Source organism: Glycine soja, chromosome 7 (genome assembly GCF_004193775.1).
Source record: "Glycine soja cultivar W05 chromosome 7, ASM419377v2, whole genome shotgun sequence".
Lineage (NCBI taxonomy): Eukaryota > Viridiplantae > Streptophyta > Magnoliopsida > Fabales > Fabaceae > Glycine > Glycine soja.
The window spans coordinates 38,577,884-38,592,055 of NC_041008.1; the positions used below are offsets into that span (position 1 = coordinate 38,577,884).

A 14,172-nucleotide genomic window follows, 5' to 3' on the forward strand; every position below is an offset into this window, starting at 1 on the left:
AAAGTAAAACAAAGTACAAGTATATTCAATTTTGTAAATGAACCAAAATAATGCTATTTTTTTATAAAAAAAATATCGACAAAAATATATTATTTAAGTATCATACATACAATCGAAATACATTAAATTAATTATTTTCCAGAAAGTTTCTCGCCCTACTAACTTTATTTCTTAATCTTTGTAACTTTTAGTTATACTTTTGTTCTAACAAATTTGACATTTTAGCACTCTAACTACCTTTAACTCTTTCCACTTTTTGCGAGAATAGAATTTCTAAATCTTTAGTTTGATTAGATTTGAGACGGATTCTGGGGTCGGAAAGCTCATCAAATCCCATACTGTGGGAAACATATATGGTGAGTTAGATATATAGTTACACGAAAATCATCATGGGATGCATACACTGTAATATCTAAAAGAAAAAAAAAAGAGAGAAAACCCTCCTTCCCTCACTTCACCCTACACCGATCCCAACAGGCCTGAAGTCTGACCCAACCACTCCTCTGTCGGAATCAAAACCATTTGGATGAAACTCTAAAATCTTGGAACAATGCAATGACAAGGTAAGGGAACCCAAAAACACTACACTCATGGTGCTGACAGTGACGATCTACAAAAGGATGCGAATGCGGTCGGTGCAGGCAGCGAAGTCGGTGTTCTTGTTGGTTCAGAGGACGCCGGCGGGGATGAGCGATTCTTGGGTGGCGTTGAGTTATGGCTTGGAAGGGAAGGGTTAGGAACGACGAAGAAGAAGACTAGAGAGTTTTTTTTCCATTTTTTTTAAAGAATTTCAGTGCATTTATTTTCATGGTAGTCTCCACTTGTTTTGGCCGTTGAGTGTAATAGATTCATATCTAACACACCATATATGTTTCCCATGGTGGGGGATTTGATCAACTTTCCCACCCTAGAACTCGTTTAGATTTGATCTAGTAAGGGATTCATTTTCGCTTCAACCCATATTGGATCTGGGCCTAATATTTTAATCCATCATTGCCTATTGCTAGAAGAACAATCTTATCCTTAAAATTATGATTAGGAAATTGGATTTTGAGAACAAAATCATCCTCCTCCTATGGAACATTTTCCATAGCTTTACGTTTCCACTGCACTACTGGGCTATATGCAATAACTTCTAGGCCAAATATTTCATGTTTTCCTCCATGTCTAACTTCAACCACCTGCCTACTGGCCAATACCTTTTCAAGTTCAACATATTCCTCAAATTCAATCTCCAATTCTAACTTTGGCTAAGAAATTCCCAATAATCCTCTTAATTAAGTTTAAAAACATGAAATATTGGACAAGTACATGGTAGTTTCTACTTGTAGTAACCTCTCCAAAATTTGAAGAGGGCCAAAGTAGCAACTAGAAAGGTACTAATTATTTTTTTTTTATAAATTCACTTTATTTTACCTTTTGGATTATAATTTCTAACTCCACCGACATATCATACAAATTGTTCTCCTTATTTTGTTTTTTACTTTGTTGGTGTTATCATTGTTGTTGGTATTGTCATTGTCTTTATTGTGCTTCCCAACATTGCCCTATATGCAATTACCATGGTTATTACCACCCCTATCATTGTACAAAAGAAAAAGTACAAGTGCCTTTTACATGTTTGCATTGTATAATTGTGATACATTTTCTAAACTTTTCAAATTTAAGAAAACAACTTGTTTTTTGATTTTTTTTACAAATTAAATCTATTCCCCCACTGCTTCAAAAGAGGTATGGCCTTGCTTTGATTTCCTCCACTTTTCAGGATTTGGATGTATGGTCTCACTTAGAGTCAAGGGTTCATGTTTGCAGCAACTTGCTACTGGATTTGGTGTTGACAAAACTATAGGATCTTTAATGATTCTATTATGCAAAGTATCACAAAAATGATACACATAAATCTCATAATTTATTTATCAAGATGAGTTTCAGATTACAAGGAGTTTTTCTAGAAAGAATTGAAAACAAATCACACCCAAACTAAATAGTAGTTGAGTTATTTATACTGTTTTTTTTTACAAATGGACAGCTCACTAATATTAATAGTTTGTTACAACTGTTTTAACTACAAGCTTAGTTTGTTACAAATGTTTTAACTACCAGCTTAATTTGTTAGTTATGTGGACCAACTTATCAACAAATCTCCACCTTGGTTACATAACTAAACAAGGATCAAAGTGGTTGCTCCCTTTTTGAAATTAGACTAGCTGACATTACTTCAATTTTATAAGGTTTAGGCAGTAGAAAACTTGTTGCTTGGTAGAACTTTAGTGATCATATCAGAGGGATTATGCTCAGTGGATACTTTCTTTACAAACATAGCTCTTTCAGCAATAATCTCTTTCACAAAGTGTAGCTTCACATCTACATGCTTTGTCCTTTCGTTATAAACCTGGCTCTCTGAAAGGTGGATAACACTTTGGTTATCACAATGGATAATGATAACATGATTTTGCAGCTTCAGCTCTTGAGCTATTCCCCTTAACAATAGTGTTTCTTTTATTTCTTATGTCAAATCAATATACTTTGCTTCAGTAGTGGACAATGCCACCACCTTCTGAAGACTAGCTTTCCAGCTAATTGCAGTTCCAAATGTAGTAAATACATAGCCCGTGAGAGATTTTCTGGTGTCCAAACAACCAACAAAATCAGAATCTACAAACCCCTCTATTACAATAGTATTTTCTTGGTAACCCTTAACTTCTCCATATATTAGACTCTTTCCAATTGACCTTTTTATATACCTTAGGATCCATTTTAAAGCCTGCCAGTGTGCCTTTCCAGGATTTGCCATAAATATGCTTACAAGGTAATTGAGTATGAAAGGTCAGGTCGAGTGCATACCATGGCATACATGAGTGAACCTACTGCATTTGCATAAGGAACTTCAGACATGAACTCCTTATCTTCTTTGCTTTCAAGAGCTTGATCCATGCTAAGTTTGAACTGTTGAGACAGGTTTAGCATCTGACATACCAAACCGGTTTAGAACTTTCTTTAGGTACATTTCTTGAGATAGAAATAGTAGCTTCTTGTCTCTATCTCTCTTGATCCCTACACCCAATATTCTTTTAGCTCCACCCAAATCTTTCATTTCAAATTCTCTTTTCAAGTCTGCCTTAACTTTGCCTGTTTCATCCTTGTTATTGCTTGCTATTAGGATGTCATCTACATATAGCAATAGAATGACAAAATTATGATATGAGGCAAACTTGAAATACACACAGTTATCAAACTTGCTCCTCTTGAACTTGATGCGAGTCATGAACTCATCAAATCTTTTATTCCACTACCTTGGAGATTACTTTAGACCATATTGGGACTTGTTCAGTTTACACACAAAGTCTTCCTTTCCTTCTATTATGAATCCCTCAGGTTGTCTCATGTAAATAGTTTCTTCCAGTTCTCCATATAGGAAGATAGTTTTAACATCCATTTGCTCCAATTCTAGATCAAACTTGGCAACCATTGATAGCAGAATTCTTATGGACCTGTGCTTCACCACTGGAAATAATACATCATTGTAATCAATTCCCTCCCTCTGAGTGAAGCCTCGAGCTACTAGCCTAGCTTTGAATCTTCCTTGTTCAACTCCAAGAATGCATTGTTTCCTCTTGAAAATCCACTTACAGTTGACTAACTTTGACCCCGCAGGTCTCTTTACCAGGTCCCAAGTATGGTTATCATGGAGAGACTTCATCTCTTCATCCATGACCATAAGCCATTTATCCTTCTCTTTGCAATCAACGACAACTTTGTAACAATTTGGTTCATCATTCATGACCTCACTAGCTGCAACAAGAGAGAATGCCATCAAATCTACATAATCATACTTCTCAGGGGGGTTTAACTTGCCTTCTGGTTCTATCTCGAGCCAACAATTAACCCTCCCTACCTTCTTCCCCATCATCATCATCAGTCTAAGGTTAAATATCGGATTCTTCTCTGTGCAAATTTTAGATGGATCTATTTGGTTTTCTTCATTGAGCTTCACCTCAATGTTATCCTTTTTTGAGCTTGCATGGACCACCTTATCTTCTACAATTGACTTTGTTTTATAAGCCATTTCAGACTCATTAAAAACAACATCACGACTTATAATGTATCTTCTGTGTCCTGGCTCTAGACACCACAATTTGTACCTTTTAACACCTTGAGGATATCCTAGAAACATACACTTGATAGTTCTAGGTTCCAATTTGTCTTGCCTTATGTAAGCATAAGCAACACATCCAAACACCCTGAGTCTATCATAACTTGGAGGATGCCCTAACCATACCTCTTTTGGTGTTTTCATGTTTATAGCTGTTGAGGGGCACCTGTTGATTAAGTAACAAGCAGTCATGACTGCTTCAGCTCAGAAAGATTTTGACAGATTAGCACTCAGTAAGATACACCTCACTCTCTCAAGAATGATTCTGTTAAATCTATTAGCCAAACCATTCTATTGAGGTGTTTTTACTATTGTCTTGTGTCTTGCTATTCCAGCCTTCCTACAATAGTTAGTGAAAAAATCTGAACAAAATTCAAGTCCATTATCTGTCTTGAATCTTTTAATCTTTTTTCTTGTTTGGTTTTCTATCAATGTTTTCCAGTTTTCAAAACAATCATCCACCTCATCTTTAGTCTTCAAAATGAAAATCCATAACTTCCTGGAATAGTCATCTACCATTGAAAGAAAATACCTAGCACCTAAGTGAGATGGAGTTCGAGAAGGACCCCATAAATCAGCATGGATGTAGTCCAGAGTACCTTTAGTTCTTTGTTGTCCAGTACCAAACTTGACCCTACAAGCTTTGCCATAAACAGTGTTCACAAAAGTCAAGTTTCTCCACCTTATCTTCATAAAGCAGGTTCTATTTTCCCAGTTCAATCAACCCCCTCTCACTCACATGTCCTAACCTTCTGTGCCATAGTTCAGTCTTTGACAACCTTTTGACAGAAACTGCAACAGCTGATCCAATCATCACTTCTCCAATCAGAGAATACAAGCCATTCTTTTGCATCCCTTTCATGAATATTATGGAGCACTTTAGAACCTTTAGAACTCCATTCTCCTCTTTGAACACATAGCCTTGTTTGTCAAACTCACTCAGAGAAATCAAATTTCTCTTCAAATCTGGGATAAGCCTTACATTCTTGATGACTCTCTTAGCACCATCATGAAGCTTGAACCTTACAGACCCAATTCTAGTGATCTTACAAGACTTGTTGTTTCCAAGTAGGATTGAACCACCAACTTGTTCATCAAGCTCCTCAAACCAAGACTTGTTTGGGGTCATATAGAATGAACACCCAGAGTCCAAGATCCATTCTGTCTCAGTGTTTTCATGAGACACCATTAAAGCCTCAGCTGACTCATAACCATCTTCAACTAGAGCAGCATTTCTAGGTTCTTTAGATTGATCTTACTTGTTTCCTTTCTATCTATCAGGACAAAATCTCCTAGTATGACCTTCTCTTTTGCAGTGGTAACATCTAATGTTTGGTACATTAGATCCAGATCGAGTTTGTGACTTGGATCTTTTCCCTTCTGTCTTATCATCCTTCGTATACTATCTTCCACGAACTGAGAGTCCCTCCCCATGTACATAAGGCCTTTGTTCATTTCTTTCATTTAATTCCTTAGAGTTCAAGGCTGATTGGACTTCAACAAGAGTGAGAGAATCTCTTCCATAGAGAAGTGTTTCTTTGAAATGAGCAAAGGTCTTAGGTAGAGCACACAATAACAGTAATGCTTGATCTTCATCCTCAATAGTAACATCAATGTTTTCAAGATCAAGAATCAATTTATTAAAGACATCTAATTGTTCTTCTACTGTTTTATTTTCTTGCATCTTAAATGAATAAAATGCTTGCTTAAGGCCGAGGCGATTTACCAGAGATTTGGTCATGTACAAGTCTTCAAGCTTTGACCAAATTCCAGTTGCAATATTTTCTTTGGAGACTTGTCGAAGCACTTTGTCTCCTAGACTCAAGATGATGGCACTATGTGCTTTGTTGAGCAAGATCTTCTTGTCTTTACCTTCCATCTTCACATCAAGATTGGTTTCACCATTCAGAGCATCTTCAAGACCTTGATGCACAATTCAATTTTACAAGAACAAAAAATATAATAAAATTTAGAAGAACGAATTTTAAATTTTTCATTATTAATAGAGACAAAAATATATATTCTATTTTATTTATTTATTTCAGAAACTAAATTTTTTACACAATCAAAATGATCATATTTGCCCATGGAAATTAATAATAAGTTTCAATATCTATAAAACCAAATGAATAAATTAAACATGTTTAAAAATATGTTGTTCTCCTCCTCTTCCTCCTTGGTGTTGCTCCTTTGACTCCCCGGAACCAGAGCTGCCATACGCCCATAACCGCTTCTCCAACTTCCTTAAGCAGTTTTCCGACCTCTCTTCTCTTCTCTTCTCATCTCATCTCTTATCTTCACCAGTCACCACCCTCTCTCCCCAACTTCACGTGATAGTTTCAAATCCAAAACGGTGCGTATTATCACCGCCGCAAGAGACCCTTTTCGCCGTTCTCATTGGATCCTCCAATTTGATTCTGCAAAGCGTCTCTGTGTGCTCTACAATTACGAAACGAAACGAGGTTCTTGATGGGGTTTCATAAAGTCTCTCGCTTTTTCTTTTAATTTGGTGGTTTAAGCTCTGCATAAAGACCCCTTTAATTAGAATCCGATTAAAGAGAAAGAAAAGGTGGTGGTAGTGGTGTCGGAATCACAATGCCAGAGGTTAGGATCATTGCCAAGAATTTCATGGACATGGTGGCTTCCATGCCTGCCATGAAGCTCGATAAGCTCTATGAAAACGGATTCATCTGTGAAGCTATTCTCAGGTCATTTTTTTACTACCTTTTTTTCTTACTGGAACCAAGTTACTGATTATTTTGGGTTCAAAGTTTCCTTGTGTTTTATTTTTTTGGGAAATCAGTTGTGGATATTTTGCATACTCATTCAATTTGCCTCAGTAACATATTCTTACCCATTCACCCTCCCTTCATAAGTATGGTGTTAAGTTTTAATAGTTTTTGGCCTTTTTGGAAGAGGAGTGCTAGTAATAAATTCTCTAACACGCTCTTTATGTTGGTTGAATTAAAATTTATTAGAAACTACAAAATCATGAAGGTGATTCATTAAATAAGAAGTGAGGGCGATAAATTTCTGTGATCTCTTATAAATTTCAGCCTATAACAGATAATGTGTTCAAAAGGGTGTGTTGCTAGCCATTGTGTTTTTTTGGAATACAAAATATCCTCAACTTGATGCTGCCATTATAGTGGAATTACTATTATGGATTATCTTTTCACCTATAAGTTCAGAGTTAAGTGGGGTAGAGAATTTAGTTTCTCGAGTATTATTTTGTGGCTTTAACAGACATATGTTTTAAAACGTTAGGTCTGTTCCACCTCTTGCGAAGAAATATGTCATACAGATGCTGCATATTGATGTGCCAGTGGCAGCTAAATTGTTGGAGGAATGGGTGCTTCCGGCTGGAGTTTCAAAGCACAGAGTGGCCATTGATAGGTTGGTTCAATTGAGAGTTTTCCTTGAAGCTGTTGACAGGTATGCATTTATTCTCTAATGAAACGTTTTGTATTTTTATGTTTCTGTGAAAATGAAAAGTAGACATTTGTGCTTTGTAATGGTTCAAGTTGATTCAATTCATTTCAAATGACAATTGGATAAATGCTGCTCTTAGTATGGAGAGTACACGCCTTTTTTGCATCTTGTAATTTGTTTAATTGTCTTTGTGATAAAATCTTATTTTATTTTTGACATGTTGTAGTTCGACGGAACATATTTGCTTATCTGATTTGCATGCTCCATGGCATGCATGATATTTGTTTGCTTTCTCCTTTGTTTCTTTCAGAACATATTTGTGTAAAGTTATCAATCGCTTCATAGCATTTAATACTCAATACTGATCACTTGGCTCTATTCATTTTATTCTTCAATTTACAAGTAAGAGAAACTGATATTGATACGTATGTAGTTCATTTCTGTGGATTGTATATATTCTTCTTCTCTTTATGTGTCTTTGCGTCTAGCTAAGTTTCCATAGTTCTAGAACATCACTTTTAGCATTTTACCAGTTTGGAGCCTTGCCTTATCCCATTTACTTCAGTAAGTTTTTCCTCTTTCTGGCAGGAAGAATGAAAAGACTTACAAAGTTAATCCAACATTTCAGAGAAGTCTCCAAAAACTTTTAGTACAAGGGTGAGTAATACATCATTTTTTCTTCCTTTTCTGTTGATGGACCATGGTAATCATTAGCTTGTCTTGTTCTCTCACTGCTATGCTGACTATTCTACTTTATGTATGATGGGTCATGGTTTAATTAGCCTATATAGGCTGAGAATGGTCTCTCCATGAAATTAAATGACCATAGTCACTCCTCCATTCTGAATTTTCAAGAAGAGCAATTATTGTAATGTAATTATTAATATGTAGACTGTAATATTTGCTTTAGCTGGTAATATTTCCTTGTGATTAAATATGGCAGTGGAACTTTGCCAAGGGAATCAATGCCTTCTAATATTACTGTAAGGCTCCCAACCTTAGAGAATCTTGAGGCTTATGCTCTAGAACAATGGGAGGTACAATGTTTGATCTTCTCATTCCATTTTTTTAAAAAAAACTGTACATCTATTTATTTTATTTCTTAATATTATTTCTTTCATAAGTTACTTTAGTTATTTGATGTACAGCACCTTGCTTAAATTTTGGCTAAAATGAAGCCTTTTATGTGACTTTCTTTTGCGATGAACTAGTGTTTCTTATTGCAACTTATAAGCCCAAGTCAGGTTGAAAAGCCCTTAAATATTAGCTCTTCCTTGATGAAGGTTTTCCAGCGGCGTATCCTGAGTCACAGGTTTTGTTTCCTTGGCAGTAGTATTTCTCATTTGTAGCAGTTGCTTGTATGTGTGTGTGTAATGAAAATCTCATGTTTGATATCATTTTCTCATGTGCAAATACAGAGACAAAGAAGCTCCAAAATTAACTGAAAGTGGTTTCCAGTTTTTGGTATGCGCCAAATTATTTATAAGCCAATTGTATTTAATGTAATGCATTCTCCTAAATATAAAGATTGTTCCTTGTGAATTACAGCTGATGGATACAAATGCACAGCTTTGGTACATCATCAGGGAATATATCTCTAATTCTGAGGTAGCTCTAACCAGTGTTATGAAACCTAGTCCGGTCATTGACCTGGTCGAGGTAGTGGGTCAGTGGTCCAACTGGCAGGCCAGTAATTGGCCTGGTTTGATCCAGTATATATTAAAAATTCAAAATTATATATGTATCTATTACATATAAGTATATAACTAACATTATTCGATTAAGAAAAATCCATCCATACTCCAAAATCTAAAATAACAATTAATAATAATGAGACATCAAAATGACGACGTAGAGGTGGTCCATTTTTTTTTTAAATTGGGCGGATCAGACCAATCCAACCTTGGCCGGGTCAGACCGGTCCAGGGATTTGGTGACCTAACCGGCAGGGTCAATTGCATGACCAATCTGGTTAGGCCACCGGGTCTTGGTTGGACCAGTCCGACCGGCCGGGTCGAACTGGGTTTCATGACACTGGCTCTAACTTTTTTTTTTTAATAATATTTTTCCATTTATTTTCTAATGCTCTTCATTATCCAATTTGATGCAGGATAGAGGTGTTGATGCAGCTGATTTGATCTCATTCATGCTGGAACTTAGTTTTCATGTCATTGGGGAGGTAAGACATTATGGTTCTTTGATGAGAATTTTGTTGCATAAAAACTTATATTATGGTGTTATTAGAGTATGCAACTGCAGCAGTTATTCAACTGCTAGCACTGTGTAGTTATAGAGTGTTAGTTCTGTTTTGACAGCTGTCTCAACATCAATTCTATCTATATAAACTCATCTGTACTACTCTATTACTTGGTTAATGAAATCCCTTTTCATCTCCTTTAGAATTCTAATAGTATTCTACATTACTTGCACAAGTGTTGGACTAGTCAGACCTTTGCTTTCTTGTTCCTTTTTTCTCTATAGCTATGATTACTGAAACTGTTACTTCCTTTTCATGTAACCAGAATTCATTGTGACTTTGACACTTAATTTTTTTAATGCTTCAGGCTTATAGTGTTGACACATTGACTAGTTTTCAGAGGACCATAATTAATGACCTAGCAGACCTTGGATTGGTAAAAATTCAGCAGGTTATAATACTTCCATGCTTATCTTTTCAGACGTGACAAGGTTCATGATGATTTTAATTGTATATATTTATTCATTAGAATTTGTCTTCTGTTTCTTCTTTTTGTGACAACTTATAGGGCAGGAAAGGGAGTTGGTTTATACCTACTAAATTGGCGACCAATCTTTCAATGAGCTTGGCTGATTCATCATCTAGAAAACAGGTTTCTTATTGGTTTCAGAATGGATTTATCTTGATAGAAAATTTTGAACATGGCCTTGTTTTACGATGGGGTTTCTTTTAGGAAAACTCCTTCACAGACGTGCTGAATAGTGAAAGGCTCAGTAGTATCAATGTGTTTGTTTGTTTCAGCTGCATTTTTTCCGTTGTGCCTTGTTCACATAGGGTGGCTTATTCTTCTCCTTATATTTCCTTCTTTCCTTCTAATAAAATTTACGCTTCAATAAAAAAAGTAAACTTTGAAAATTGATTTAGATGATCTTTTGGGTTATACTCTATAGTTTTTTTTAGTATTAATGTGATTTATTTCAATAAATACGGCCAAGTTGTTTTGCTTCTTCATATGTGTGGATTACTGTTGTCGGTTAGGTGTTTTGGTTTCTTCATCTCAATCATTCCAAGTTTGCATAAACTTGTGTTCTTTAGAGTTTCCAAGTTTTACTGGATTACACAATACACGTAGGAGATGTGTTGATTCTTGTTTAAGAATCTTGTGTTGACTGATCATCACTAACTACCCAGACTGATGACCGCTTGACATGTCAATTAACCTTTGGTTGGCTTTAATGAATGAATTATCTTCTGTTATTGTAACACTAAATATGCCTATTTTGAAAAATAAAATAAAAATTCCTGTACGATTGTGAATATTAATGAAAAAAAAGTCATTCTATTTAATATTTTCAGGGATTTGTGGTTGTGGAAACAAATTTTAGAGTTTATGCTTACTCAACTTCTAAATTACATTGTGAGATATTGCGGCTATTCTCAAGGTATGCCACCAAATACTTTGTAGAATGTTATATTTTGCAATTTGTGTCAAAGAAAGCTTCTAGTCTTTCCTTATTTTTTCCTGGCATTTGTGTTTTGGAACTACATAATACTTATAGATATCAGAAGTTGTTCTTCCTGGATAATATTTTTGGAATATCCTTAATTTTTCTGACACTATTTGTATATGAAACCACTAATTAGCTATTAAATTTTGAGCTGCCTATTTCAACAAAGTATCATTGCTTAGTATCAATGCGTGTGGTGTACACAGGGTAGAGTATCAACTTCCAAATCTTATTGTTGGGGCTATTACGAAAGAAAGCTTATATAGTGCTTATGAAAATGGCATTACAGCAGAGCAGGTAAGTATTAGAAAATAGAAATTTGTGTGTAATATCTGCTTTTATAATATAATACTTGGTTTCTGCAGATAGATGGTAATGATTTATTTCTTGCTATGCTTTTGTTAGGAATAAGGGGCCCATTCCTAAAGTGTATTCCAGAAGGATTAGGAAGATAGCAAACCTAACTGATCCACAAGTGAATTAGTTAAGTGGTCACATGGATCAGTTAGGTAGCTAGGAGTTAATTGTTATAAATAGCAGTGCAGTAGATATTGCATAGGTAGTTTTTGGGGACACTCATTGTGGAGGAGAGTGCTGAGACACTTGAATTCTCAGTAATCAATAGATAATTACTTTCCTTTTTCTCTCTCTACCTCTGTGTACTGTTGTGTGAATTCTTCTATTTGTGGATACCAGTTGTATCAGTTTTGTCTATTTGCCCCCTGAATGTTGTTTTGACCATTTCACTTTTGTAAAATAATCCTTTACATAAGTAGTTCTGCTGCAGGAATTTATTAAGCTAGTCAATTTTAGACATGATATGGGGACTAGCCTCAACCTCAACCCTTTCTACCCACTGACCTTTCATTTGAATGACCTACACTGATGAATAGATGAATTTCTTTACTGCTATACACTTCCTCACCCTGACATGCTTGTATTCACTAAAGCTTTTGGCATTTTTTTACTATTGTTGTAGGTTAGTGTGCGTTTGTTTTACAGTTATCACACATTCCAATGCACGTTCACTCAAATCCATCTCTCTAGTGTCATTATTGTTAAAACAAAAACACCTTTAGTCTTTAAACATAAGCCTATACTAACATGTTTGAGTTGACTTTTGAAAGTTTACTATGAACAATATCTTACACAGACAACCACGTGCGTTGATGTTGCAGATAGTCACTTTCCTTCAGCAAAATGCTCATCCTCGTGTTGCAGAGAGGGTACCATCTGTGCCTGAAAATGTCACAGAACAGGTTTTTGATCTTAATATTGTGTGGTTGCACGCACGCATATGTACTGTTTGTTTTCATTTTCTGATATGTAGCATTGTAATGGTGACAGATTAGGCTGTGGGAAGCAGATCTAAACAGAGTTGAGATGACAGACACATATTATTACGATGAGTTTCCTTCCAGAGTAAGCAACTTAGCATCATTGATTTGAGAATAAGCCCTTGTGTGTGTCTTATTATTTGTATAATTTGTGAGCAGGATGTGTTTGAAGGAGCATGTGACTGTGCTAGAGAATGGAATGGTTTGTTGTGGGAAGATTCAAAGAAGATGCATATGGTTGTTAAGACCGAGGTACATCCGTATGTACGAGATTATTTACGCCGTCAAAAGTAACAGCAAAGGCAACACCATCTCATGCATCCTGGTCCTGCCAACATGCAAATGGAAAACCGGGGGAAAATGCATTTTGAGCTCCTTTTAGAATTTTTTTTAAAAAAGAATGTATTTGCCTTCAAGGTAATTAGTTTTGACTTCCTTTTTTTTTTTGGTGTTGGGAGGGGATCCTTTTATTACTTGAATGCTGTGAAACCTTTTATATATATATAATTAAAAATTTAAAAGTTACAACTTTAGTCAAAATATTTTTAAGCGTAAATTTTTCCAATGGTTAAATTAATTAAATTAAAATTTTTATATCCATATAATAAAAAAACTACATATGTCCCAATACCCTTTTTTTTTGTAAATTTAATGTTTTCTATACAATAATAATATATTGAAGATGAATGGATATTAGATTTTATAATTATTTTAATTCAACCGTATATTTTAGAACAAATTACACTTGCATCCTTTGATTATTATTATTTTTAATTACATTCATCATCACTCTTTTTTCATTCTTACATTAAACCTCTTTAATGTTTGAAAACATCACATCAATATCCTCTTGTATAACTAATAGTTAACATAAGTAGTAACGGTGTGTTCTTTAATAAGTAGTCTAGTGTTCAAATTCTAACATTGGTATGGAGTAAATTGTGTTGGAAGGAAAACTACCTACCTTGTGTGCACATAAAGTTATCGACGAAGACTAGTCAATACTTTTGCAGAGTTAACAAATATCTTGTTCAACAAAAAAAAAAACCTCATGTATATTACACTAATTCTTTTTAATGTTAAAAATATTACATTTATATCTCTTCTAAGAGATGTTGTAAACATTAAATAAAGAGTATTGTGAGACTAAAAATCTCAAATGTAATTTACTTGGTTATAGGACCACCACTAACATTTTTTCTCTCCAATGGAAGCATAGAATAAAGTAATATACTGTTAACTAAAATTGATGACCGAGCGAGTACATTGTGTATCTTTAAGAAAACATTAGTCGAATTATTTGTTTGTTTACCCTAATTTTACTGAGATGATATGATAACCCCGGATAAACTCAACATTCATATAAATAGCAAAATTAGAAGAAAAAAGATGAAGAAAGAAAGAACATATGAAAGTATCAATTTTGATGATCTTGTTCCTAAATCCAAGTTCCAACTAGTTAATCTTGTAAGACTGAGTATGATTCAAATTGCAATTGTCAATAATTGATCACAAAGCAACAGTGTAGATATGTCATCAAATTGG

At 34.8% G+C, this 14,172-nt stretch overlaps 1 protein-coding gene across 3 annotated transcripts; it reads left to right on the plus strand.

Annotated features, from left to right (window-relative positions):
- The first annotated feature begins 6,291 nt into the window (after positions 1-6,291).
- Positions 6,292-13,160, plus strand: LOC114419533 (general transcription and DNA repair factor IIH subunit TFB2-like). Of its 3 annotated transcripts, none has more exons than XM_028385225.1 (15): positions 6,292-6,861; positions 7,421-7,588; positions 8,174-8,242; positions 8,529-8,622; positions 8,830-8,897; positions 9,004-9,049; positions 9,134-9,193; positions 9,696-9,764; positions 10,150-10,233; positions 10,351-10,434; positions 11,139-11,224; positions 11,497-11,587; positions 12,469-12,549; positions 12,638-12,712; positions 12,787-13,160. In XM_028385225.1, exons 1-15 carry the CDS (start codon positions 6,749-6,751, stop codon positions 12,919-12,921), a joined length of 1,323 nt encoding a protein of 440 aa, XP_028241026.1. In that variant the 5' UTR covers positions 6,292-6,748; the 3' UTR covers positions 12,922-13,160. The 3 variants fall into 3 exon arrangements, with proteins under 3 accessions (XP_028241026.1, XP_028241027.1, XP_028241025.1); XM_028385224.1 differs by having other exon boundaries at positions 6,293-6,861; positions 8,797-8,897; XM_028385226.1 differs by lacking the exon at positions 9,134-9,193 and having other exon boundaries at positions 8,797-8,897.
- The last annotated feature ends 1,012 nt before the right edge of the window (positions 13,161-14,172 follow it).

What these genes read in the sequence shown, in the direction of transcription:
- LOC114419533 (XM_028385224.1), top strand. Translation starts at nt 6,749, where the DNA reads ATGCCAGAGGTTAGGATCATTGCCAAGAATTTCATGGACATGGTGGCT. An exon ending in AAAGTGGTTTCCAGTTTTTG is followed by an intron (nt 9,050 to 9,133) that starts GTATGCGCCAAA and finishes TGTGAATTACAG; the next exon opens with CTGATGGATACAAATGCACA. An exon ending in AATATATCTCTAATTCTGAG is followed by an intron (nt 9,194 to 9,695) that starts GTAGCTCTAACC and finishes AATTTGATGCAG; the next exon opens with GATAGAGGTGTTGATGCAGC.